This window comes from Carcharodon carcharias, chromosome 3 (assembly GCF_017639515.1).
Source record: "Carcharodon carcharias isolate sCarCar2 chromosome 3, sCarCar2.pri, whole genome shotgun sequence".
Classification (NCBI taxonomy): domain Eukaryota; kingdom Metazoa; phylum Chordata; class Chondrichthyes; order Lamniformes; family Lamnidae; genus Carcharodon; species Carcharodon carcharias.
This window is the reverse complement of record NC_054469.1, coordinates 39,519,204-39,545,808: the sequence shown is the minus strand read 5'-3', so window position 1 is coordinate 39,545,808 and position 26,605 is coordinate 39,519,204. Positions and strand designations below refer to the sequence as shown.

Sequence of the window (26,605 nt, the reverse complement as noted above, 5' to 3'; positions counted from 1 at the left end):
ATATTCTAGTCCTCTCAAAATAAATTCCAACATTGCATTTGCCTTCCTAACTACTGACTCAACCTGCAAGTTAACCTTAAGAGAATCCTGGACTAGGACTCCCAAGTCCCTTTGCACTCCAGATTTCTGAATTCTCTCCCCATTTAGAAAATAGTCCATGCCTCTATTCTTCCTACCAAAGTGCATGACCTTACCCTTCCCCATGTTGTATTCCATCTGCCACTTCTTTGCCCATTCTCCTAACCTGTCCAAATGCTTCTGCAGCCTCCCCACCTCCTCAATACTACCTGTCCCTTCACCTATCTTTGTATCATCTGCAAACTTAGCCAGGATGCCCTCAGTTCCTTCATCTAGATATTAATGTATAAAGTGAAAAGTTGTGGTCCCAACACTGACCCTTATGGAACTCCACTCGTCACCGGCCGCCATCCTGAGAAAGACCCCCTTAACCCCACTCTCTGCCTCCTGCCAGACAGCCAATTTTCTATCCATGCTAGTACCTTGCCTCTAACACCATGGGCTCTTATCTTACTGAGCAGCCTCCTGTGCGGCACCTTGTCAAAGGCCTTCTGGAAGTCCAAGTAGATAACATCCATTGGCTCTCCTTTGTCTAACCTACTCATTACCTCCTCAAAGAATTCTAACAGATTTGTCATGCATGACCTCCCCTTGATGAAACCATGCTGACTTTGCCTGATTTTACCATGCACTTGCAAGTATTCTGAAATCTTATCCTTACTAATGGACTCTAAAATGTTACCGACGACCGAGGTCAGGCTAATTGGCCTGATATTTCCCATCTTTTGCCTCACTCCCTTCTTAAACAAGGGGGTTACAGTAGCAATTTTCCAGTCCTCTGGGACCCTCCCTGACTCGAGTGATTCCTGAAAGATCACCACTAACACCTTCACTATCTCTGCAGCCATCTCCTTCAGAACTGTGGGGTGTAATCCATCTGGTCCAGGTGATTTATCCACCTTCAGACCTTTCAGTTATCCCAACACCTTCTCCTTGGTAATGGCCACCGTACTCACCTCTGTCCCCCCGACTCTCTTGAACTTTGGGGATGTTATTCGTGTCTTCCACCGTGAAGACTGACATAATGATGGAACTGTAGAAAATGCTGGTTAGGCCACAGCTGGAATTTTGTGTACATTTCTGGTCACCACATTATAAGAAGGACATAATTGCTCTGGAGAGAGTACAGAGAAGGTTTGCAAGAATGCTGCCAGGGCTTGAAAATTGCAGCTGTAAGGAGAGATTGGACAGGCTAGGGCTGTTTTCCTTAGAACAGAGGACGCTAAAGGGTGACCTAATTGAGATGTACAAAATTGTGAAGGGCCTACATAGGGTAGACAGGAAAGACTTGTTTCCCCCAGTTGAGGGGTTAATTACCAGGGGGCATAGATTTAAGGTGATTGGTAGAAGGATTAGAGGGGACGTGAGGAAAAGCTTTTTCACCCAGAGGGTGGTGGGCATCTCGAATTCATTGCCTAAGCTGGTGGTTGAGGCTGAAACGCTCAACTCATTGAAAAGGTACCTGGATCTGCATCTGAAGCGCTGTAACCTGCAGGGCTGTGGACCAGGTGCTGGAAAGTGGGATTAAAATGAGTGACTAGTTTCTTTTCCATCTTTTTCAAGCCAGCACAGGCATCTGGAGTGAATGGCCTTAACTCTTTTATGGTTCTATTGTTCGAAACACGAGGATGAGAATTGTAAATTGTAGACAGCGTGAACCCCAGGAACTAATGTAGGTCAGCAAGGACAGGGCTGATAGGAGAATGAGAGTGGTCTTGGTTATGAAACAGGCAGCAGAGCTTTAGGTAAATTGAACTCGTGGAGAATGGAGAATGGGGGTCTGACCAGGAAACCATAGGATAGTGAAGTCGGGAAGTGACAAAGAATAAGGGTTTCAACACCAGACTTGCTGAAGTGGGAGTGAAAGTGGACAATGTTACAGAGGTGCAAATAGGCAGTGTCTGTGTTGGGAAAAATATAGCTCAGAATTAACTGGGATGTTGATGTTGATTTGAGAGTGAGGTATGGAGTTTGGGCTTGCCAAGGTTTAACTGGAGGAAATTGTGGCCCATCCACGAATGAATGTTGGACACACAGTCTGATAACATCAATGGCAATGGAAGGTTGAGAGAGCTAGTGGAGAGGTAAAGCTGGGTGTCACCTGTATAAATGTGAAAGCTAATGTATGCCTTACTATTCTATCAGCAATGGGCAGCATTAAAGGAGAGGAAGGGATCCAGATGTAACACCAGCAGGAATAGAAACCAGTTGTGCCATTCTGGATATAATCAGATAGGTAAGAAAGGAACCAAATGAGGCGGTTCCACTGAGCAGGATGATGAAACAGGGGTGTGGCAGGAGAGTGATGGGTCAAAGTCTGCACAGAGATCAAGAGAGGTTAATGCACTATGGTCACAGTCACAGAGGACTATGAGTTTTATTAGAAACACTTTGGTGTTATGGCAGGTGTAGAATCCCGATTGGTGAGATTCACACATGGTGTAGCGAGAAGGTCGGGCACTAATTCAAGTGGAGGCAGCCAAGGATGTGGAGAGGAGAGACAGTTTCAGGTGAGGCAATAGTTTGCAAGACTAGAGAGGCCATGGGTGTTTTTTGAGGAATGGGTGGTGACGGAAGTTTTGTAACGGAGGGGTACAGTACCTGAGGGCATGGAACCATTTACAGGTAGCATGGGGGTCAGGAAGGGAAGCTGGGTGCTGAACAGTTTTGTGGGAATGGGGTGAAGCTGGCAAGGGCATGAGCAAGATTGGATTGAAACTAGAAAAATACATAGGTTGGCAACAGGGTTTAGGAACAGTGATTGGTGATGAACTATTTTAAAGTGCTTTTCATGGCAACTGTAGCAACACAGTTTTGTTTCTTTCTGCTAATGTTATCAGTGATATGCACAGTGCAGAACATCTTGTCAAGCTTTGTTAGTTGCGCTATTAGAAATTCAGGTTTGTCATTGATTTGTGACAGGATTACGCAGCCAGCAGCAAAGCAATAGCACTGGCCAATGACCTTAAAGAAAGCTGCTCACAAAGATCTAGCGATACGTGTGACATGGGCTTCCCTTTTCCCAGTGTCAGTTTGAATCTGGTGCCAAGTCAGGGGAAACTCAGGCATCCAGCAACAGTGATGTTAACTAGCCAACCACAATTAGGTATTCTTACAGACAGAAAACCAGGAAGTAAAAATGACTGAAGCCTTCAATTTTCAATTTTTAAAATTTTATATATAGCAAAATATATGATTGCGACATACATAGAAACATAGAAACTAGGAGCAGGAGTAGGCCATTCAGCCCTTCGAGCCTACTCCACCATTCATTATGATCATGGCTGATCATCCAACCCAATAGTCTGCTCCCGCTTTCTCCCCATATCCTTTGATCCCTTTCACCCCAAGAGCTATATCTAACTCCTACTTGAAAACATACAATGTTTTGGCTTGAACTACTTTCTGTGGTAGTGAATTCCACAGGCTCACCACTCTCTGGGTGAAGAAATTTCTCCTCATCTCAGTCCTAAATGGTCTACCCCATATCCTCAGACTATGACCCCTGGTTCTGGACCACCCCACCATCGGGAACATCGTTCCTGCATCCACCCTGTCTAGCCCTGTTTATAGGTTTCTATGAGATCCCCCCTCATTCTTCTGAACTCCAGCGAATATAATCCTAACCCACTCAATCTCTCCTCATATGTCAGTCCTGCCATCCCAGGAATCAGTCGAGTAAACCGTCGCTGCACTCCCTCTATAGCAAGAACATCCTTCTTCAGATAAGGAGACCAAAACTGCACACAATATTCCAGGTGTGGTCTCACCAAGGCCCTATACAATTGCAGCAAGACATCTCTGCTCCTGTACTCGAATCCTCTCGCTATGAAAGCCAGCATACCATTTGCCTTCTTTACCACCTGCTACACCTGCATGCTTACCTTCAGCAACTGGTGTACGAGGACACCCAGGTCTCATTGCACATTCCCCTCTCTCAATTTATAGCCATTCAGATAATAATCTGCCTTCCTGTTTTTGCTACCAAAGTGGATAACCTCTCATTTTAACCACATTATACTGCAACTGCCATGCATTTGCCAACTCACTCAGCTTGTCCAAATCACACTGAAGCATCTCTGCATCCTCCTCACAGCTCACCCTCCCATCCAGCTTTGTGTTATCTGCAAATGTGGAGATATTACATTTAGTTCCCTCATCTAAATCATGAGTATATATTGTGAATAGCTGGGGTCGCAGCACCGATCCCTGTGGTACCCCACTAGTCACTGCCTGCCATTCAGAAAAAGATCAGTTTATTCCTACTCTTTGTTTCCCATCTACAAAGCAGTTTTCTATCCATCTCAATACACTAACCCCAATCCCATGTGCTTTAATTTTACATGCTAATCTCTTAAGTGGGACTTTGTCGAAAGCCTTCTGAAAGTCCAAATAAACCACATCCACTGGCTCCCCCTCATCAACTCTACAAGTTACATCCTCGAAAAACTCCAGTAGATTTGTTAAGCATGATTTCCCTACGGACGCTTGCCCAACAGCATCTTGCGCTATTTTACGCCCGATTGGTTTGAGCGCTCCTGCCCGTGAGGCGTAAAATTCAGCCCATAAGAAAGTTAAAAATACTGGGAAATTTTATCATAAAGGAGAAATTTGGCATTCAACAAATATAATATTACTCTTTCAGGGCCCATGAGGGTATTTAGCAGTAATTATGAATTTAGAACACTGTTAAAATGAATGTTGCACTTCATTTGACAATGTGTAACTTTTCCAATGGTGTTTACAGTGAGACTAAGGCCAGACTCCCCCAAAGTTGGGTCAATTCCAGACCCTTTTAAAAATGGCAGATGGCTGCAAATTCCAGGACTCACGCCACCATTCCTGGGTATTTTTAATGGCACGGGATAAGGGTATGGGTAACAAGCACCCCAGAGCATGCTGGTTCCATTGCTGGGTATGCATCTCATAGGCCTCTGCAATTTTCATGAAGTTAGACCAGCTCTTCCATGATTCGTGGCTCATGAATCATTGGCCTAAGTCTTGCGTCCCGAGGTCAGACATGCATCTGACCCAAACGCACATAAAGTTGCACGAAATGACGTCGGGTGTGCATCCCGATGTCATTGTGCTTGCACGCAACATTACGGTGCACCCGCCAACAATTAAGTGGGCAATTGAGCCCATTAAGGAGGTAATTGTCAGCGATTTATCATGGCCCATCCACTTTTATGGTTGACAGACGGGCCAAACGGCCAGGCAGACTTCAGGTTTTCATGACAAACTACATCCAGGGTGGGATGAGATGTCTGGGGTTAAATAAAATAAGAGAATACGTTTAAGGGATGATCTGCTATGTAGTCTGCTGCCAGGTGCTTGCATTTACAGTATCACCACGGCTTACAGCAGTTTATTGAGCTCATTTCATTTTTAAATTACTGCAGCTCCCTGAGGCAGCTCTACAGCAGCCGTCAGCCTTTAGGGACTGCAAGCCTACACTCTCCCTTCTCTTGGCACCCGCCCTCTTCCCGCACCCCGCCCCCCACCCTCCAGCAGCGCTAAGGCTTTCTCAGCACGCGTTTCACGCTGGCTAACTGTTAATTGGACAGCCAACATGAAATTGCATTCGGGGACCGATCGCAGGCAGAAGTACTTTTTGCGCCTGCTTCCAGGCCCATCAATTGCATGCGCCCAACGAACGCAAGATTCAGGCTATAGTCTGGATTTGGAAATCTTTTGAAAGGTAAGTTCAAAAGGTTTTACCCATCCCCTTTATGACCCTTCCATGTCCCTGTGCCACTTCCATTCCCCCATGCCACCTTCATGCCCTCCATTCCCCTTCCGTGACCTGCCTGTCACCTCCATGCTACCCCAATGCCCATTCACCTAGTATGCACTATGTACAGAACCAATAAGCCATATAACGATGGCAAGTGTTGAAATACTGAGAAAAAAAAACACCCATTCTTTGAAATAAACTGCTGTTCCTACAGCCAACTAAAAGCATAAATCCAATAGGGCAATTATTGGATCAATAGCAAAAGTTTTAACTACTTCAAGCTTTTTAAGTTTGTCCAAATAAATGCTCAGACATTCGCAAAAGAGGTCACAGAAGAAATAAGTTATTACAACCACATATATATGTCAATCAAGCAAAGTAAACAATCCACTCAGTCGTCAAAACAGAACCCCTGCTGAGCAAATCCATTTGTCTGTCTTGGAGCTCAACCAAGTATTCATAATGGGCACAGGTGGTGAACCCAGATGTCTGGCCATCTGTTTCTACCGAAACAGTTCCCAAATGATCTCAGCAGCTCACCCTCTGAAGAAGCATGGAATCATTGACAGCAACGTACTGATTTCCACATTTAAACACTCATGTGTGGACTCCAGAAGTTGTTGTCAGTTTCAGGGGAGTAATGACAGGTAATGCAGGCCACTCTCTTATGTTCCATGGCACCAGTTGCATAATCAATCTGAACATCAAGCTTTTTTAGACGATGACTCATGGTTCCCTATATCTATTCATGTAGTAACGTAACCCAGAGATGTAACAAGTGAAACCCCTTGTGATCAGAGCTGAACACATCTTTTGCACACATACTTTTTCCATCTTAGCAAGGGCAGAGTTAATATTTGATGAAGAGAGGTTTGATACAAATCTTTGTGGTACTTATAATCACAGCCAATGAACGTATGGAATAGCAATGATAGATAGGTTCTCTTTCTTCAATCAAATTAATTTACTTCCATGGACTGATACAAAATGAAAACAATACCACACTTTTCCACTTTAGTGCATCATCTTACCAAATTTAGCAAGAGATCTCAATGTGTCCACCAGCATTTCCGTCTTTCTGAGCCTCCCTAAAGAATTTGCAACACTCAGTTTGAAAGCTAAGTGCCGCCCCCTCCCCTCCCCCCTTACCCTCAACCACCTCACAGCCTATTTTTCTACTTCTCTATCATTTCTCCATTTGCTTGTTGGCAGACAGGGATCAAAGGACTTCCCCAAAAAAAATGGGTGGGAGTTGTTTTTCAAATTAACTAGACAAAATTAACAATTGTTTCATTTCTGGGAGAGATAACATCCACTTAGTGTATTAACGTTTTTAATAAACTTCTGGGAATCTGCTTTTCTTAAAACAGAAACCAAGATTAAAAGTAGTTCTGCTCTCAAAATCCCTTCTATAGAAAAATCCTGAAGTGTAGCAGAATCTACATGTTGTTTCCTCTCTCTTTGAGCGCATCACCGACAATGCTTCCATGAATGCTTAAATGGTCCAGTTTTTCTTTAAATAGATTCTTCTGAAGCTTTTTGGTTAAATATTTTCCTTTGTTTTCAATGTATCACATTACTGTTAGGGAGATAGGCGGTCAGCCTCTTCCCAGAGCACCACCGGTGACCACTGAAGCAAGTAGATACTTCAAGTGAAAGTTATGCTGACACCAACAGTAAAAAGTAATCCAGTTACTCAGATTCTCAGGAACAAATGTCAAAATAGATTAAAATCACTGGGCTGAAGCAGATTTACCAGCTGTTTGTCATGAGTGTGTCCTCTGATAGCGAAGGTGGTAGCACTGCATAAAATTTTGGGAGAAAGCTACACTTGGCTCTTCCAATCAAAACAGCTGGCATTTGCCAGTTGTCTCTAACGCTAAACATAGTTTGCAGACATGTCCACCTTCTTTATCAGTTTTTGGTTAATCTGTATTCGGACTCAAACACTGAAATGGAATATCTTGACATTTAGGGTCAACATCAGTTTCTTCCCAGTCAGGTACAATATGGGCTAGATGCTGGCTAAAATTCTCTCGACGCTGCCCTAATTATACACCTTCACCCCTAGACTCAGGAATAGCAAGCCTCCTGTTTTGCTGTGAGCTTTTCTGCTTCACATTCCTATTATCCTGAGTGAGATTGTCAATTTAGGACCTATGTATAATGAAATATATGTTGTGACACATAAGAACATAGGGGACAAAATTTTTACTCCGGCGGGTGGGCATGCGTCCGACCTGCTCAAATGTAAAATGGTGCGTGGTATTTCAGTCTGCAGGTGCGCTGCCGACTCTGACACTTAAAAGGGCGGGATGAGGTTTCCAACATCAAATAAAAATCAAGTAAAATTTTTCAAATTTCACTTATAACATGTCCCTGCTCATGTGACAGAGTCACATGAGGGGACATGTTTTATAACATTTTTCACATCTTTATTATTTTTTCCAGAAACTGCTCATCTCCCCGAGGCAGCTCTGTGCCTCAGGGAGATTTGCAAGTTCGCATGTGTGAAGTTCCCGCCTGCACTCACCCCCCCTCACACCCCAACCCCCCACCCCCACCCCAGCTGAGCGCTGCCGCTCGCACTTTACACTGGGCAATTGACTTAATTGACCCTCAAGCGTGAAATCGCGGTCTGGCCCTGATCACGGGCAGCGGTCGGCTTCCCGACCACCCCCGCCGAGCCCGTCCATCAAGGGCAAAATTCTGCCCAGGAAATAGGAGAAGGAGGAGGCCATTCTGTCCCTCAAACCTGCTCCACCATTCAACCAGATCCCAGCTGACCTACTTCAACACTGTTTTGCCACATTATCCTAATAACCCTTGATGTCTTTAATATCTAGAAATCTGTCAATCTCTGTCTTGAACATACTCAATAACAGCCTCTACAGACTGCTGGGGTAGAGAATTCCAAAGATTGACTACCCTCTGAGTGAAGAAATTCCTCCTTATCTCACTCCTAAATGGCCTACCTCTTATTCTGCGACTGTGCCCCTTGGATCCAGACCCCCAGCCAGAGGAAACATCTTTTCTGCATCTACCCTTTGGAGCCCTGTAAGAATTTTGCATACGTCAATGAGATCACCTCTCATTCTTCTAGCCTCAGAGTATCAGAGTATCACAGGATCTTTACAGCGCAGAAAGAGACCATTTGGCCCATCAAGTCTGCAACGTCTCTCTGAAATAGTGTTCCACCTAGTCCCACTCCCCTGCCTTATCCCCATAACCTTGCACATTCTCTCTTTTCAGGTAGAAATCCAATTCCCTTTTGAATACCTTGATTGAACCTACCCCCAGCACCCTTTCAGAAAGTTTGTTCCAGGCTCCAACCACCCTGTGGGTGAAAAATCTTTTACTCACATCACCTCCTTTTGCCAATTATTTTGAATCTGTACCCTCTAGTTCTTAATGTTCTCTTGAGTGGGAAAAGTTTCTCACTATTTGCCCTGTCCATACCCCTTAGGATCTTGAATACCTCCATCAAGTCTTCGCTGAGCCTTCTTTTCTCCAAGGAAAACAGTCCCAACCTCTCCAATCTATCCTCATAGCTCCAGTTCTTCATCCTGGGAATCAGTCTTGTGAATCTCCTCTGTATTCTCTCCAATGCCTACACATCCTTCCTCAAGTTTGGTGCCCAGAACTGAATGCAGTACTCTGGATGAGGCGTAACTAGTGTCTCACACAAGTTCAATATGACCTCCTTACTCACATACTCAGTGCTTATATTAATAAAGCCTAAGATACTATATGCTTTATTAACTACTCTTTCAACATGCCCTGCCATCTTCTATAATTTATGTACATATACACGGAGGTCCTTCTGTTCCTGCACCTCCTTTCAAGTTTCTCCCTTTGTTTTATGCTGTCTCACCATAGCTTTCCTGCCTAAACAAATCACCTCACATTTCTCTGCATTGACTTCATCTGCCAATGTTTGTCCAATCCATCAATATGTCTACATCCATTTGAAGTTCAAGATTATCCCCATCACAGCTGACAACATTTCCAATCTTCGTATCATCTGCAAATTTTGAAACCATGCCGTGCACACCACAGTCTAAGTCATTAATATATATCAGGAAGAGGAAGGATCCCAACACTGACCCCTGGAGAACTCCACTACAAACCTTCCTCCAATGTGAAAAACAACCATTTATCACTACTATGAGATAAAAACAAAAAAACTGCGGATGCTGGAAATCCAAAACAAAAACAGAATTACCTGGAAAAACTCAGCAGGTCTGGCAGCATCGGCAGAGAAGAAAAAAGTTGATGTTTCGAGTCATCTTGACCCTTGAGGACTTGAAACGTCAACTCTTTTCTTCTCCGCCGATGCTGCCAGACCTGCTGAGTTTTTCCAGGTAATTCTGTTTTTGTTGTCATTTATCATTACTCTCTGTTTCCTGTCTCTCAGCCAATTGCTTATCCAAGTGCCTACTTTCCCTTTTATTCCATGAGCTATCACTTTGCTACAAGTCTGTTGTGTGACACTGTATCAAATGCCTTTTGAAAATCAACACCATTTCTTTTATCAAACTTCTCTGTTACCTCCTCAAAAAACTCCAGCAAGTTTGTTCAGCATGATTGTTCCTTGATGAATCCACGCTGGCTTTCCGTAATTATCCTGCACTTGTCTAAGTGATTATTGATTTTATCCCATACTATAGCTTCCAGAAGTTTCCCTACCACTGAAGTCAAACTGACTGGCCTGCAGTTGCCAGTTTTATCCTTGCACCCCTTTTTGAACATTGGTGTAACGTCCTCAATTTTCCAGTCTCCTGGCATCTATCCTGTGTCTAGGGAAGACTGAAAGATTATCACTAGTGCCTCTGCAATTTCCACTCTCACTTCCCTCAGTACCCTTGGATGCATCTCATCTGGTCCTAGTGCCCTATCCATTTTAAGTAAAGATAACTTTTCCAACACCACCTTCCTCTCAATTGTAAGTTACTCCAATGTAACAGTTACCTCCTCTTTCACCTCAGCCTGGGTAGGAAGTTCTTTTTACAGACCTAGCCTCCTCAATCTCTCCTCATAGGCCAATCCCGCCATCCTAGGGATCAGACTGATGAATCTTTGTTGCACTGTCTCTATGGGAAGTATATTCTTCCTTAGGTAAGGTGACCAAAACTGTACACAATACTTAGGGTGCTTTCTCACCAAGGCACCATATAATTGCAGCAAGACATCTTTACTCCTGTACTCAAATCCTTTTGCAATATGTTCAGCACCATTTGCAACTCTTCAGCTCCTGAAGCTGGCTAGCCCAGCATTTGTTGCCCATCCCCAATTGCCCTTGAGAAAGTTGTGGGGAGCTACCTTCTTGAACCACTGAAGCTCATGTGGTGTAGGTACACGTCCAGTGCTATTAGGGAGAGAGTTCCAGGATTTTGGCCCAACAACAGTGAAGAAACAGTGATATATTTCCAAGTAGGATGGTGAGTGCCTTGGAGAGGAACATCCAAGTGCTGGTGTTCCCATGTATCTGCTGCTCTTGTCCTTCTAGATGGTAGTGGTCATGGGTTTGGAAGATGCTGCCGAAGAAGGCTTGGTGAGTTCCTGCAGTGCATCTTTTAGATGGTACATATTGCTGCCACTGTGCATCGGTGTGGGGGGAGTGAATGTTTGTGGAAGGAGTGCCAATCAAGTGGGCTGCTTTGTCCTGGATGGTGTCAAGTTTCTTGAGTGTTGTGGGAGCTGCACTCAACCAGTCAAATGGAAAGTATTCCATCACACTCCTGACCAGTGTCTTGTAGATGGTGGACAGGCTTTGGGGAGTCAGGAGGTGAGTTAAGTTACTTGCCACAGGATTCCTGGTCTCTAACCTGTTGTATTAGCCACAGTACTTATATGGCTAGTCCAGTTCAGCTTCTGGTCAATGGTAACCCCCAAGGTGTTGATAGTGGGGGATTCAGTGATGGTAATGCCATCGAATGTCAAAAAGCAATTGTTAAATTCTCTCTTGTTGGAGAGGGTCCTCGCCTGGCACTTGAGTGGCATGAATTTTACTTGCCACTTGTCATCCCAAGGATGGATATTGTCCAGGTCTTGCTGCATTTGTACATGGACTGCTTCAGGATCTGAGGAGTTGTTAATTGTGCTGAACCTTGTGCAATCACCAGCGAATATCCCCACGTCTGACTTTATGATGGAGGGCAGGTCATTGATGAAGCAGCTGAAGATGTTTGGGCCAAGGACAGAACCTGAGGAACTCCTGCAGTGATGTCTTGGAACTTAGATGATTGACCCCCAACAACCACAATCATCTTCCTTTCTGCTAGGTATGACTCCAACCAGTTGAGAGTTTTCACCTTGATTCCCATTGACTCCAGTTTTGCTAGGGCTCCTTGATGCCACTTTTGGTCATATGCTGCCTTGATGCCAAGGGCAGTCAGTCTCACCTCACCTCGGGAGTTCAGCCCCTTTTTTCATCTTTGAACAAAGGCTGTAATGAGGTCAGGAGTTGAGTGGCCCTGGTAGAACCAAAACTGGGCATCAGTGAGCAGGTCATTCCTAAGCAAGTGCCACTTGATAGCACTGTTGCTGACCCCTTCATTACTTTACTGCAAATGGAGAGTAGACTGATAGAGCTGCAATTGGCCAGTTTTGATTTGTCTTGCTTTTTGTGTAAAGGACACACCTGGGTAATTTTCCACATTGCCAGGTAGATGCCAGTGTTGTAACTGTAATGGAATGACTTGGCTAGGGACACGGCAAGATCTGGAGCACAAGTCTTCAGTACTATTGCCGGAATGTTGTCAGGGTCCACTCAGTTAAATGCACAGGGACTACTAAACTTTGTGAGTTTAGTCAATCATGTACCTTACTGCTTTATATTGTGAGGATTGGCAAGAACTTGATACATATCACTGAAAACTTCACTTTGCCTATATATCTCACCCTATTTTCTGATTATATTTCATCCTATTTTTCTGATTATATTCCTGTGAAAGGCACTATATAAATGCAATTTTTTTATTGTCATATATTTTATTTAAAGTAAACCAAGTTGTTCACAGGAACTCTCTCCCTAACAGCACTGTTGTTGTAGTTTAACTATACGGACTGCAGCAGTTCAAGAAGGCAGCTTTCCATCACATCTCAAGGGCAGTTAGGGATGGGCAATAAATGCTGACCTTGCCAGTGACATCTCATGAAGCTTCTTCTTTTCTTCTTCAGTTCTCTGCACGAAGACAGGTCCAACTCTCAGTGCCGCAATCTCCATTGCGTGTAGGGCAAGGACGCAGGTCCACTCCAGCCAGAACAGGGGTCAAATTCTGTGCTGTTGGCACGAATCTGATCCGCATCAGCCAAATGAAGCAACTGGTCCCCCAGGGAGTCCGAGTTGTTGTGGCAACATACATTTCTACATTCATGTTGTAGTCTGGATGGTAGAGGATCCAATTTTCTTTCCATCACATAGCTGACCAGGAACCTCTTCTGCTCTTATTGCCCAATATTGGTGTATGTTGGAAGGGTTTGTAAATTGATACTCAACATGTTTGGCTGCATTATGAACACAACCTCCTTGGCCATCAAGTCCTCGAGTGCGACTTGAACACAAAGCTTCTGGCTCAGAGACAGAGACGCTACCCACTCAAGAACTCCCATGTCCCGTGAATTAAGAAAAGAAAGCCTTATCTCAGTAAAGAGATGTTCAGATTCCTAACAAAGAAATAGAAGAGCGCATGGGTCCCAGCGTGTGTGAAATCACAACACACGAAACAAGAGGTCTGCTATTATTATCATCCCCAGGTCAGGTTATCATTCAGCTACATATTAGGCAACAGGAATGCGCAACAGGTTATAGAGGTGTAAAGTCTGACCACAACAATAACCTGTGGCACTGAACCAGTGGGAATATCTACTGGAGATCTGGAAGACGATGGTGTACGGTTACTGTCACTGCACTAGTAATCCAGAGGTCCAGGCTAATACTCTGGGGGCACAGGTTCAAATTGCACCACAGCAGCTGGTTGAATTTAAATTCAATTAATAAATCTGGGATATAAAGGTTAGTCTCAGTAATGGTGACCATGACAACTATCATCGATTGTTGTAAAAACCCATCGGGTTCACTAGTGCCCTTTAGTGAAGGAAATCTGCCATCCTTACCTGGTCTGGCCTACAAATGACTCCAGACACACAGCAATGTGGTTGGCTCTTAACTACACTATGAAATGGCCTGAAACCGACTCAGTTCAGGGACAATTAAGGACGGGTAACAAATGCTGGCCCTGCTGTGAAAGAATAAAGAAAAAAAAGAGCTATGAATTGGTAACAGTGAATAAACATCTGAGGGTAGCTGATACTGTGAAACCAAACATTACAAAATTTCACTTCACCAGGAACGGAATGATTGCGGTCAGGTTAAAAGGAGGTTGAAATGCAGGTGTTGATTGCGCAGTAACTGTATCATCTCCTTGTGTTTTAACAGGCACCAGTAGTGTAGAGGTAAAAGAGAATCGCAATGTGGGTAATTTATCTTTGGAGGATCAGACACGAGCATCCAATGACCGGCAGGTCTTCCGCTGTTCCGATGTTGCTGGAAGCGGAGCATCAGGTCTGAAAAGGAAAAGGCCACTGGAGGAAGGGAATAACGGACACATGCACCCCAAGGTGCAGCTGAAATGTAAGAAACTGTCATGGTCGGTGACACCAAAGAATGCCCTAGTGCAGCTGAATGAACTAAAGCCAGGATTACAGTACAAGATGGTCTCCCAGACTGGGCCAGTGCATGCACCTGTTTTTGCTATTGCGGTCGAAGTTAATGGTTTGCTATTCGAAGGCACGGGACCCACCAAAAAGAAAGCAAAGATGAGGGCTGCGGAGATGGCTCTGCAGTCTTTTGTGCAGTTTCCAAATGCCTCCCAGGCTCATTTCGCCATGGGCCACTGTGTCAATCCCACCACAGATTTCACGTCTGACCAGGCTGACTTCCCCAACACACTATTCAAAGAGTTTGAGCCGTCGACTCAGAGTGACGGCTTCCCTTGCTGCAGCCCTGCTGAAAATGAATTGCTCTATGGCGGCTGCAGACATGGGCGATTACTCTGCCACACGTTGGATTTAATGGTCCAAGCCAAACAAAACAAGCACAAGATGCCATTCCCAGCAGCAAGCAGGAAGAATCCAGTCGAGATGTTAAATGAGCTACGTCCGGGACTGAGGTATGTGTGCCTCTCAGAGACTGTGGAAAAGCATGTCAAGAGCTTTGTGATGGCAGTGAGGGTTGATGGGAGAATGTTTGAAGGCTCGGGACGCAGTAAGAAGCTGGCGAAAGCCCAAACGGCACAGGCTGCTCTTCAGACTCTCTTTAACATCCAGCCAGTACCCAGTGGAAAGCCTTGTCAAATGCCTGGCAGGAATAAATGTCCTCATTTACCACAGGTGAGAATTGCCTGCCAGCTATTGGCAGACCTTGGAAATTTCACACCAAATTGTTGGCCGACCTTAGGTAACCTTCATTTACACAGATTGGTGGGCGGGAAAGAAATGATGTGAAGTAATCGGGAGGTGCTGAGCACATTTGAACCTATCTTGTATTTGCAGTAGCCTGGTAAATTAATGAAAGTTTAATTCCCTGCAGTAGGATTATATTTTCAATGCAGATTTTGAAGTTCCATTCTCAATGAAACAATAACATAGGTACATAAATATGTATTAAATTGACGTTTTTTGAGCTAAAAAATCATTACTAGTTTCTACCTATATATAAAATTCATACATATATATATATATATGATCTAATATTTCCCAGTACTTATTTCAGAGATTTATTTTATAAATAAGAATTAATATATATCTATATTTACATTTATATATCTATCGCTATCTCTCTTTCTATATATATTATATATATATATATACTAATACCTATATATATATAAAATAAAATCATTGAAATAAACACAGGATATATTACATCACTGAAGGTTGCTTCATGCAAATGGCCAGTAATAGAAGATCAGTTTACTTTTTTAAACAGAATAAGACATGAAAAGAAGCTTCCGGTCCCCCTGTTCCCCAGCAGTTGTTTGAGGACAGACAGTAGTTTTTCCAGGTAATTCTGTTTTTGTTTTGTGACATTGAACAGTTCAGTACTGTCTCCTGCCCGAAACCGGTTGAAAATGGCATCAGGGCTGGCAGGCAGGAACCGGAATTGGGGAGGCAACCTGGTGCCACCCAAGGAACCCAGAAAAACAGCCCTGGTATAAGCTGCAGTGGCCAGGGCTGGGGAGGGGTTGCAGAGTCAACACTGGTTCAGGAGGGAGAAGAAAGACCATGGCAGGGTCAGCCCAAGACTTCCTTGCAAGGCCCTGAAGAGCCTTTCTCCTGCTCCTTTGGGTCACCATGGAATGCTTTACAAATGTAAACCTGAACTTTTCCTGGCCACTCTGCTGCCTCTTGCTCGGTTCCACTGGCAGATTCACCACTCGAGCCTAGAACAGCATTATGATGCTGATGACTTCATTGAATTGTGACTTTTACACCTCAGTTAGGCCCCTGCCCACCTGTAGTTGGAGTCTCGAGCCACTTGAAAGTCAGCGAAGATAAAATGCCACCAAACAGGAATGGAAAGACTCTGGCCCAGTAAGTCAACTCGCCTGATTTTAACCCCTCAGTTAAACTCAGGCCTGCTTTCTGTCATTTCCCTTTGGCTCTGTGAATCCAGCTTTGTTTCCGGAAGTGTGAAGGTTTCCTCACACTGGTGGATTTAAAGGATAAAAGGAAGTCAAACTGGTAATTAGTCAGATGCTAGAACAGAGAGGGTACAACTCTCAGGCAAGACTGAACAGCTTTGTACTCTTTTCTCTAGAGAAATAAAGGCTGAGAGGTGACCTGGTAGAGAGGTCTTTAAAATTATGAAAGGGTTTGATGGGGTAGATGTAGACACGATGTTTTCACTTGTGAGTAAGTCCAAACTAAGGGCCACAAATATAACATGGTCATTAATAAATGCAATAAGGAATTCAGGAGAAAATTCTTTACTCAGAATGCGAAACTCGCTGCTGCAAAGATTAGTTGAGGTGAATCTAAATAAGTACATGAGGAAGAAAGGAATAGAAGAACATATTGATGAACTAGATGATAGATGGTCAGAGCAGGTAAGTGTGGAGCATAAACATCAGAATAGACCTTCTGGGCTGAATGGCCTGATCCAACGCTGTAATATTCTACGTAACTGTATTCTGAAAAAACTTCAAGTGCAAAAAATGAGTCTCAATTCCTGGACCTGTGAAGGAAGTTCCAGGATATACAGAGATGTGGGGTGGAACTCAATCCCATCCACTATCAAAAAATTGGAAGATGAGAACAGGTGTCAATCAAAGAAGCAGGACAGGTAGTCGGGCCCTTTCTTGTGGTCAACAGAAAGGACATCTAATGAACAAATGTTGAAGTAGAAGGGCCTAATCCAGGTTTCCTAGTGGCGATTAATGACAGAATTCAGAAATACTGACATAGCAGCATTTGAGGCTGTCAGTGTAGTGGGAGGAGGTCAACCAACAAACCACCCTGCTCCTGGTGAAGTTAGCAGTTTCAAAGTTCTCTGCCCCTGGCCTGACATGAGATAGACACCCAGAAAGTGCCATAAAGTACACAGCTGTCCAAATCTGTCCCTGAGATTTGGGATGCCATCACCCCAGGGCAGAATAGCAGCTGTCCCACCCTGTCACAATGCGCTTCCAGCAATGGAGCAGGCATTGAGAATTTTCAGGGCCCTTGAGGTCATCCTGTTGCAATGAAAATGATTGTTTATGGGTGTTGAGATTCCAGGACCCGGTATGGGAAGCCCAGCCTTGGAATTGCACCATAATTCACCATAAATTCCTTTAAGTGCTGTAGGTTTACATGAAAAAGATCAGGATGGTTGCTTAAATTCAAGGATACAATACAAATCATGCCAAAATGTACTATCAATTCACGTGTATATGATACAATCTGAACGAAAATGGTTTCTTCCAGCTGTTATCCTTCTACGAGCAAAATGCGGGTCTTATCAGCATTTAGGAAGAATCCAATGAAGAAATTAAATGTCAAATACTTCTTTTTACAATGAAGGCCCCTTTCAGTGGTGCCATGTTTACATTTGTAAGTGACTCAGGTCAAATTACACAAATGCTTGGATGCTTCTTGCGTTTTATGCAAATGTTATTGTATGCAATATGCTTATTTGTTTAATAACAATTTACGAGACCTGCAAAGAATCATCTTAACAATTTTCTAGACTTGGTGTCCAAACACATCCTGTAACAGTACACGGTCCAAACATTCGTTAATGCAGCCCCATTTTTTTCTGCAGAAGAACAATGACTGCATTTCCCATATAATTCATTGGCTGTGAAGGGTTTTTTAAAAACCTGAGATGCAAAAGGTTCGTTTGTCTTTTCATTTCGTGAAAGCATTATTGTATTTAAGATCATTCCTGGCGCTGTGACTTCAATCACTGTCTGTCAGCCTCCTGGCACTGAAATATTAGGAAACCTGTGATGGTACGTAGAAAACTACATCACAAATGTGCGCAGCTTTGTTGGTGAAGTGCCGAATGAGGTGCTGAGCCACCAACAAAAACACAAAGGTTCCTGAAAGTTGTATCAGCCCATGTCCTCCGCTGCTGACCCCCTCCCCTCTCCCAATCAAATGTTTGCATGGTCAGGAGGAGCTTCCTTCATTGCTCTCCCATTATCAGTCATTAACACCACAAAACAGAAAGCGCAGAATAAACATCTAGATGAAGAGGGTTGCCAGAATGCTGTCAACCACGAGACATCTGTCTCATAGGGTCCCAACGTATGCTCACCGGATTCAAGGGGCACTTTGACCACCCAGTGATAGCAGCACTGCCGGGGCCACTTAGCAGTATAGGAACATTGGGTATCGGAGTAGGCCATTCAACGCCCCCCTGGCCTGTTCCACCATTCAATTCAATCATTACGCCAAACTGTACCCCAACTCCATTTACCCAGATTTTTTGATACCCTGGCCTAACAAAATTCTATTGATCACAGTCTTGAAAGTTCTAATTGTCCCAGAAACCACAACATTTTGGAGGAGGGACTGCCCAATTTCCACTATCTTTCGTGTAAAAGAAATAATTTCACTCGCACCTGAATGACCTAGCCATGTTTTTAAGATCGCGTCCTCTTGTTCTCGATTTCTCCACCAGAGGAAATAGTTCCCCTGTATGTATCTTATAAAATTTTTAAACAGCTAAGCACCTCTCAATCTCCTACTTTCAAGGGAATGTAACCCAAGTATGTAGTAATGGTGGGATTGCAAAGGTGAGTCATTACCCCCCCCTTCATTGTTGAGGTGCTAACACATCGTCTCCCATTTCCACTCAATGATAGGCTGCAAATTTCAATTCCACATGCAAGCAACTCTGTATTTTATGTGATCTTGACAAAATGTATACCCTCATGAGTTAACTAAAAACATTAAAGGCCTACCAAATAAAAATTGCCATAAGAATAATGTCTTTTGGGTGCGAGTGTTAGGTCTCCCAACTCATGGATTCATTATGGACTTGAACATGTAATCTAAGCTAACATTTCATCATAGTGCTGAAGAAGAGGTGCTATTCAAAGAAAAGCAGTCCTGGCCACCATTTATCCTTCAATTAACAAAACAAAAATAGATTGACAGATTATATTTTTCCCAGATGTTTCTCACAATGGGTATATATCTTATTCTCCAATGATTTTAATGCTAAGTGAGAGGGTATTTGTGAGACTTTGAATCCATGCAATTTAAGCTAATGAAAAGCATACACGTCCATGTTCTCTTGCATTTTATTAATCTTGCCATTTCCTAGATATAGTGAACACAATTGCCTCAACATAAATGCTCATCCTCATGCAGTATTATTAGATGAAATGTTCAAGCTGCTTAACCCTATAACTACTTGAACAAAGAGGACTTAAATCAACAGATGAGTCAATAATGACTAGGGGCAAAGAGCTTGTACATTTTGTGGTCAATTATGTGTGATAAGTAATTCATCTTGTTAAACCCTAGGGCCACTAGCATGAACACAATTGATATAATGTATTCAGAACACATGCAATTATTTCCCTTACTGCCTGCAGTAAACTAGCCTTAACCATAAAGCTAATAAATCCCAGTGAACAGATCCTCCCTGTATAAAATAGTGCTTTATAGTGCACTGAAAATCACTGTGCAGGGATATCACACTGTATGGGTTATGGTGGGGAGGGGGGAGGAGCGGTGAAATCTGTCAGCAGCTGTAATGCAAGTAGGCTGATGACAGACTATTTACCTCTAAAACCCTGCCCATTATTCTCTGGATGGATGAATGAAATGGGCCAAATGGCCTTTCTGATCTTGTGATATTCATGCCAGAAAAATAGCAAAGGGGTAACTGAAATCAAGTAGATAATCTTGTGAGTCAATGCCCCAAACTTAAATGCTAATTTTCTCTGCTAGTAGACTGCATGGTTGCATTTGGTTCAAATTTAGCAGCACTTTTACACAAGACTTAAGGCAAGTGTAGGATCCATAGAAGACATGCATATTCCATATTGGAAAAACAGAAATTTTACCCTGATAGATCTTTATTGGCCCAGGTAGCAATGAGCAACAATTTTTCTTACGTTTCATCCCTTCCCATGAATGTCTTTTGAACAAATTGCTGGTGGCAGAAAACAAGCCACATTAAAGAGTGTGAACTGTTGACAATTTATTCTTCTTCTGCTGACTTTGACAAAACTGAATAATGGACAGTGGTAGGTCAGTGGTTCTTTCGAATTATACTTCGTAATAATTTTTTATATCAATAATCAGTTCATAAAAATGATTTCATCCAATGGTTTGCGTAGCTTCCAGATAAAAGGAAACATTACACTCACTGGCAACAGGAATATCTGGAATCTTGTTTCCTCCCCAGCAGCAAGTCTGGTAGCAGGGGATTGTTTTCCACTAGTCAGGGAATCTAAAACATGGGGGCACAGCCTCAGGATGAGGGGCCGATCATTTAGGACTGCGATGAAGAGAAATCACTTCACTCAAGGGTTGCGAATCTTTGAAATTCTCTACCCCAGAGGATTGTGGATGCTCCACCATGGAATACATTTAAGACTGGGATAGACAGACCTTTGGTCTCTCAGGGAATCAAAGAATATCGGGAGCTGGAGGGAAAATGAAGACCAAAATCAGCCATGAACATATTGATTGGCAGAGTAAGCTCGAAGGGCCATGTAGTTTACTCCTATTTCCTGTGTTCTTGTGGAAGGGGGGCATTTAATTAGGTGGGAGGGTGACAGGTGGGGAGCCTGCCATGCTCCAGCCTCCACCACTATTAAGTCCTTGCCTGAAAGGCCCATGGACAGACATCCCACCCAACTGCCAACTGAGGCCCTTAACTAGGAATTAATACCCATTTAAGGGCCTCAGCCTGCTCCAGCGGCAGATGGGGGACTCGATGCGGTGAGCATGACAAGCAAACCCTGGCATCTTTGCTTGCAGGGTCCTAGTGGAGATCCATTGTTGAAAGGCACTGATTATGGGACCCAACATCGGAAAGGGGAGACCCGTTTGGAGCCACCCATCTGTCCTGCTGCCTCTCCCCTCCCCCCCTCCCTTGTAATCCCCACTCCACAGCCCGCTCTCAGCCATCACTCACCTCCGCCAGGATCCCTCCTCGACTCAAGGCCTGGGCTGGGTGTAATACTGCCAGCAGCCACTGCTTCCCTAGTGGTGCTGCTGAGTACAGAAGAGCTGCCGGTGTCTGACCAGCTGGCAGCACTTGGCGCTCCTGGGGTTATTGATCCCATGGGAGGGCCCAAAGGCCTGCCGCTAGCCTGCCGAGACCCCCATCACCCGAGTAATATTCATTGAATATAACACAAAAATATTATATGCTATATGTTAATCCTTGACAATCTGCATTAAAAACTTCAAGGTGTTACATCACACTACCAATCACCTGAGAAGTTAAACTGCCCCCTCAGGAGGAGTTAAAAGATCCCACAGCACAATTTCAGAAGGAGTGGGTGTGTTCTCCCTGATAACCTGACCAATATTTATCACCATTGCTAAGAAAACATGCTAGCTGGCTGTTATCAGCCATGGATCAGTTGGCTGATCACTCACTTTTGTGCTGTAAGGTTCTGAATTCAAAACTCACTCTTGGACTTGAGCTGACACTCCAGTGGAGCACTGAGGAAGTGCTGTCTTTCAGATGAAATATTAAATTGAGGCCCTGTCCACCCTCTGAGGTGAACATAAAAGATCCCTTGGCACTATTTCATGGAAGAGCAGTGGAGCCAACCCTGATGCCAATGTTCATCCCTCAATCAACATTACATAAACTGATAATCTGGTCATTATCACACTTTGTGTAGAATCTTGTTGTGCACAAATTGGCTGACACGTCACCTACATTATAAAAGTGACTACACTTCAAAAGTATTTCATTGACTATAAAGTGCTTTGAGACATCATGAAAGGTACTATTTAAATGCAAGTCTTTCTTTCTTTATCTCAATGCTGTTTGTCGGAGCTGGCAGTGTCCAAATTGGCTGCCACATTTCCTGCTTTAGAATAGTGGCTACACTTCAAGAAAGTATCTAATTATCTGTAAAGTTCTTTGAGATATCCTGAGATTATGGTAAGTGCTACATAAATGCAAATCTTTCTTTCTTTTGCTTTTCTTCTATTAGTTAGACATTATCATGCACCATTGACGTCTTATCCTTACCTTACTCTATTCAAGGACTTTTTTCCACCACCACTCTAACCTAATCTCCCACAACAGGCTAATATCCGAGTCCCTAACACTGTATTTAAGAAGCTCAATGTCTTTAACACTATACTGCACAATCTGCCGATCCTATACATTACAGCCCGCAAAGATCGCTGCTGCCACATCTTGCACCACACAAAGACATGCATTCCCAGTGGTTTGATCTTCTCTGAGTTTTTAAACGTTTTGTAACCTGGCTTCACTGGCTCCAAGATTCCAGTTTTCATGTTCAAAATTGACTTCCATGCCCTTGCCCACATCCCACCTCAGTAACCTGCAACCATATCACCCTCGTGTGACCTCCTGCCTGTTCCCGTGATACCTGCATTCATTGCTCCACCTTTAATGGTCATTGCTTTCAGCTGCCATCTGAAATTCCTTTTGTCAATCCTCCCAACTTGGCATTTCCGTCCCTAAATTTCAAATGTGCCTCAAAATCCTCTTCCCAACCGTGCCCCCCCTCCTGTTTTAACTTTTATGCACTTCCTCTTCTGCCTCCTGCTCAGCGTCCACCATCCTCCATATCAGAAAGTGGTTTGAGCTACCTTCCTGTAGCTGTTATATATCCGCATGTTGTTGTTAACCATGTTCTGTGTGCTATGTACAGTTCCTGAATCAATGGTGCTAATGCCAATTACAAATATAATCACAAACACCAAGGCGTGAATTTTCGTAAATCCGGAAGTACTCCACCCCTATCCAAAATGGCGCTGGCACCCATAATCTTGAAGCCCCACTCCCGAACCTGGCACCTACCATTTTCACTTGGTGAGCATGGTGGGGGGCAGTGGGAGTAGGGGGCGGACCATCTTTCACACAATCGCAGTTCATGGAGGCAGCTGCACATTTAAAAGTGTAGCTTCCTTCAAAAAGAAACACTTTTGGTTACCCAGTTTTCTGCAACACAACCCATGAGCTTTTGACATTTGGAGGAAAGTTCTGAACCTGCTGGAGTTATTTGGAGAGGTGAGGTACCCTTACGGAGAGGTAAGATACCCCTTTGGGCCAGGTACTTCTTGGGAGAGGTCAGGCATCCTGTTGAGATTGAGATATGAACTGCAAAAAAAGTGGAAGTGTCAAGCTGTCAAGCTATTTAAACCTACCCTTTAAGTTTTGAAAAAGTATCCAGCCTGCAGTTGAAAAAAGTGCTTTCAGTTTCACTAGCTGTTTGTTGAAATAAGCCTGAAGGTTATCATTATAGTTTTATTTCTACATGAGTGCTTCCACAACCTTTCATTATCATGTTGGAGGGCCTGTAAGTTCATAGTTTAGTTGATAGCTCAGAACAGTTATAAAGGGACTAGCTGTCTTTGATGTGGGGCAATGAATACAATGTTTGTTTTTATAAGGAATTAAGTACTTGAAGGAAATTGTTTTATTAGGGATTAAATACTTGCAAGGATTTCAATGTATTGAATGTGCTTTTATCAACGAGACTGTTTTTTTTAATATAGTGAAGTCTGTAATAGATACTTAGAACTTTATTTTATTTCATCTCACCATGGCTCCTGAGGTCTGCCTATGGTGGCTACTGGGTGAGTTGGCATGGAGGATGTAAAGGCAAAAGGCTGTGGGTGGGTGGGTTGTGGGTTGACATGAGTTGCCAATAAGTTGACATGGTGGCTATAAAAAGCTATGGGAATGAGTTGGGAGGTCATGAGTTGGCACTAAGTTGGCAGGGAGTGTATGGGTAGAGGGGCATGGGTTGGCCTGGATGATATGAGGGGTGGGTGGAAGGCATGAGGTAACATGAGTTGGCATGGATGGAGCACAGGGAGTATGTGGGGGGTGTGAAGGGCAAAGTCTGTTTTTGGTTTGACTGAAGTCCTAGGGCACTGAGGCAAGCCTTTTAACCAGCCCACCTCTGTACACAACAGTTCCTGTGGCTGCCTCCAAACTCTTTACGGGTGCTGACGGGCCTGATTCCAGTTAACACCCCCCCTCCACCCCTCCCCCCACCACTGCCTTCCTTGAAATGAAAGCATGACCATTCAGGACACTTTCTCCCAAGTCAGGTGTCCGGAGCCGGGAATTTGCCTGACTGCATTCCCGAATTGGGAGTGGAAATTCGGCCCCAAGTTACTTTGGGGTCCTTCAAGTGACTCACTCCACTGAGCAGTTTGTCTGTAAAAGGATGCCCATCTCCAAATGCAAAAAGCACCCAGTAGTGAGGCTGCAACTCGGGCTCTTTTCTGATCTATTCAATATAATCAGACTTGAGCAGACTTTCACTTCCATAAATATTTTTGGTTTTTTTAGTGACAATTACAACTTCCAATTTGTCTTTCAAAACAAGGGCTTCAAAATTCGGTTGGGTAGTACCTGTATTTTTGGTACTATGATGTCATTTCAGGTTCAAACTGGAATGCTGGACACCATTTTGGCAAGGGTGTTAGTGTAGGCAAAGAGGACATGTGCTGTAAGTATGCAAAGGAGGCTAATTTGAGTGTAGCTATGCTATTTTCAAGCTAAATACTTGAGTCCTCTCTCAAATTTGCCCAACTGAACATGTGTTCAACAGTAGGAAGCACCTTCCACCAGTGATATTTAAAGGGATTATTAACTACTTTCAGATTATTTGCTGATTGATTTCTATTGGCTGTTGTTGAGTTCATTGAGGTGTTTGGTGGCTTGTACTGCAATTTAATGTTGCTGAAATCTATAGCAGATCGCGTGGCATGCGCTGAAGGATTTGATTCTGACCCCGAAGATTCACCTCAAACCCGTTTGCTTCAGAAAATGGGTGCAGTCCTGCGCTTCATACCCCCCTTACCCTGCAGCATGACAGGAAGAATGTCATGCTCAGCCACTACCACCACCTGGCCCTGCCAGAATGCACCTACCCTTTAAGAGGTACATACTGACTTTAAGTAGTTGGAACTGCACTCATCCAGGTAAGTGAGGAGTATTCCATCACATTCTCAATTTGTGCTCTGTAATTGCGTGAAATTGGTCTTATTAACAGCAGCCTCGAGATTTTAATGGGAATAAATAAATATCAGATAGAGTGTAAATCAGGCTGCTGATTCACTATCACCAGTTTGCACTACTGCCTGAGACCAACTTCACCTTCAAATTCTCTTGTGACTTTTCAAATGTTAAGTATATTGTTCCATATGGGAGAGAGACATTTCTCTCTTAAATGCCTGTCTGCATATATCTGCTGAGATTGCTAGCCAGCTGTGTACTGACTCTACATTGCTCTCAGCAGTGCTGACCTAATGGATTTCCACTGAACATTCTCATCAGACACATTGATACACATGGATGCCTTCAGGAAACATCTAAACTGTTGTGTACAAAATAAATTCTCACTTTTTTTCCTTCCAATTTTCTTCCATTTCCTAAAGATGCTGATTCTCTCTAGGTACCAGTACATTGCCTACTGTTCATCTCTAGCCAGTGAGGGCCACATTATTGATGGGGAGGGAATGGTGAGGGGCAATTTCGTGGAAACCTGAAAGAACAGGTTTCCCTCAGGTTCTGCTGAATTTAATGGCAGCTGATTATCCATTAGCATTGCCCAGCTATTAGCAGCCAGATTAAGAGGCTGGTTGGATGTTAGGCTGCTGACTTGTGACACCAGGACCCAGCCAGGGACTGGAGAGGATGATGGTGGAGGTGGGGGTTGGGGGGGGGTGGTGCAGTTCAAGGGTTTCAGGGGGCATTCATTGGGGGGTGAGCAGTCAGGAGACACTGGGCAGAGGTGGAGAAGATGACGGAGTGGGTGCTGAAGAGATTGTGTGAGAAGGAGGTGAAAGTGGCAGGGCTCAGAGATGAGGTTGAGGGAAGAACGCTGAAGGGTGGAGAGATCAGGGAGGAGGGGCCTGATCACTGGGAAGGTCAAGTTTCCCTTGGTGAGTCGAAGGAAGCACTCCCGATCCTTCTTGCCCAAAAGCAGTGCTGGAAAAGCACTTATGTGTCCCATCCAGCACTTCTCGCCTCCCTTCAGCGGTCAGATTTCCTCAGGCCCAGGAGACCCATCTGGCCAGCATTGAAGGTGGAAGAGGGGGAAATGAAAC

General features: G+C 43.9%; 1 protein-coding gene across 1 annotated transcript in view; it reads left to right on the top strand.

Annotated features, from left to right (window-relative positions):
- adarb2 (adenosine deaminase RNA specific B2 (inactive)) overlaps window positions 1-26,605 on the top strand; it is a 383,590-nt gene that overhangs the window by 27,249 nt on the left and 329,736 nt on the right. Inside the window, exon 3 of the mRNA XM_041183928.1 lies at window positions 14,256-15,208. Within this exon, the coding sequence (XP_041039862.1) occupies window positions 14,256-15,208 (953 nt within the window). The remainder of the gene's footprint in view (window positions 1-14,255; window positions 15,209-26,605) is intronic.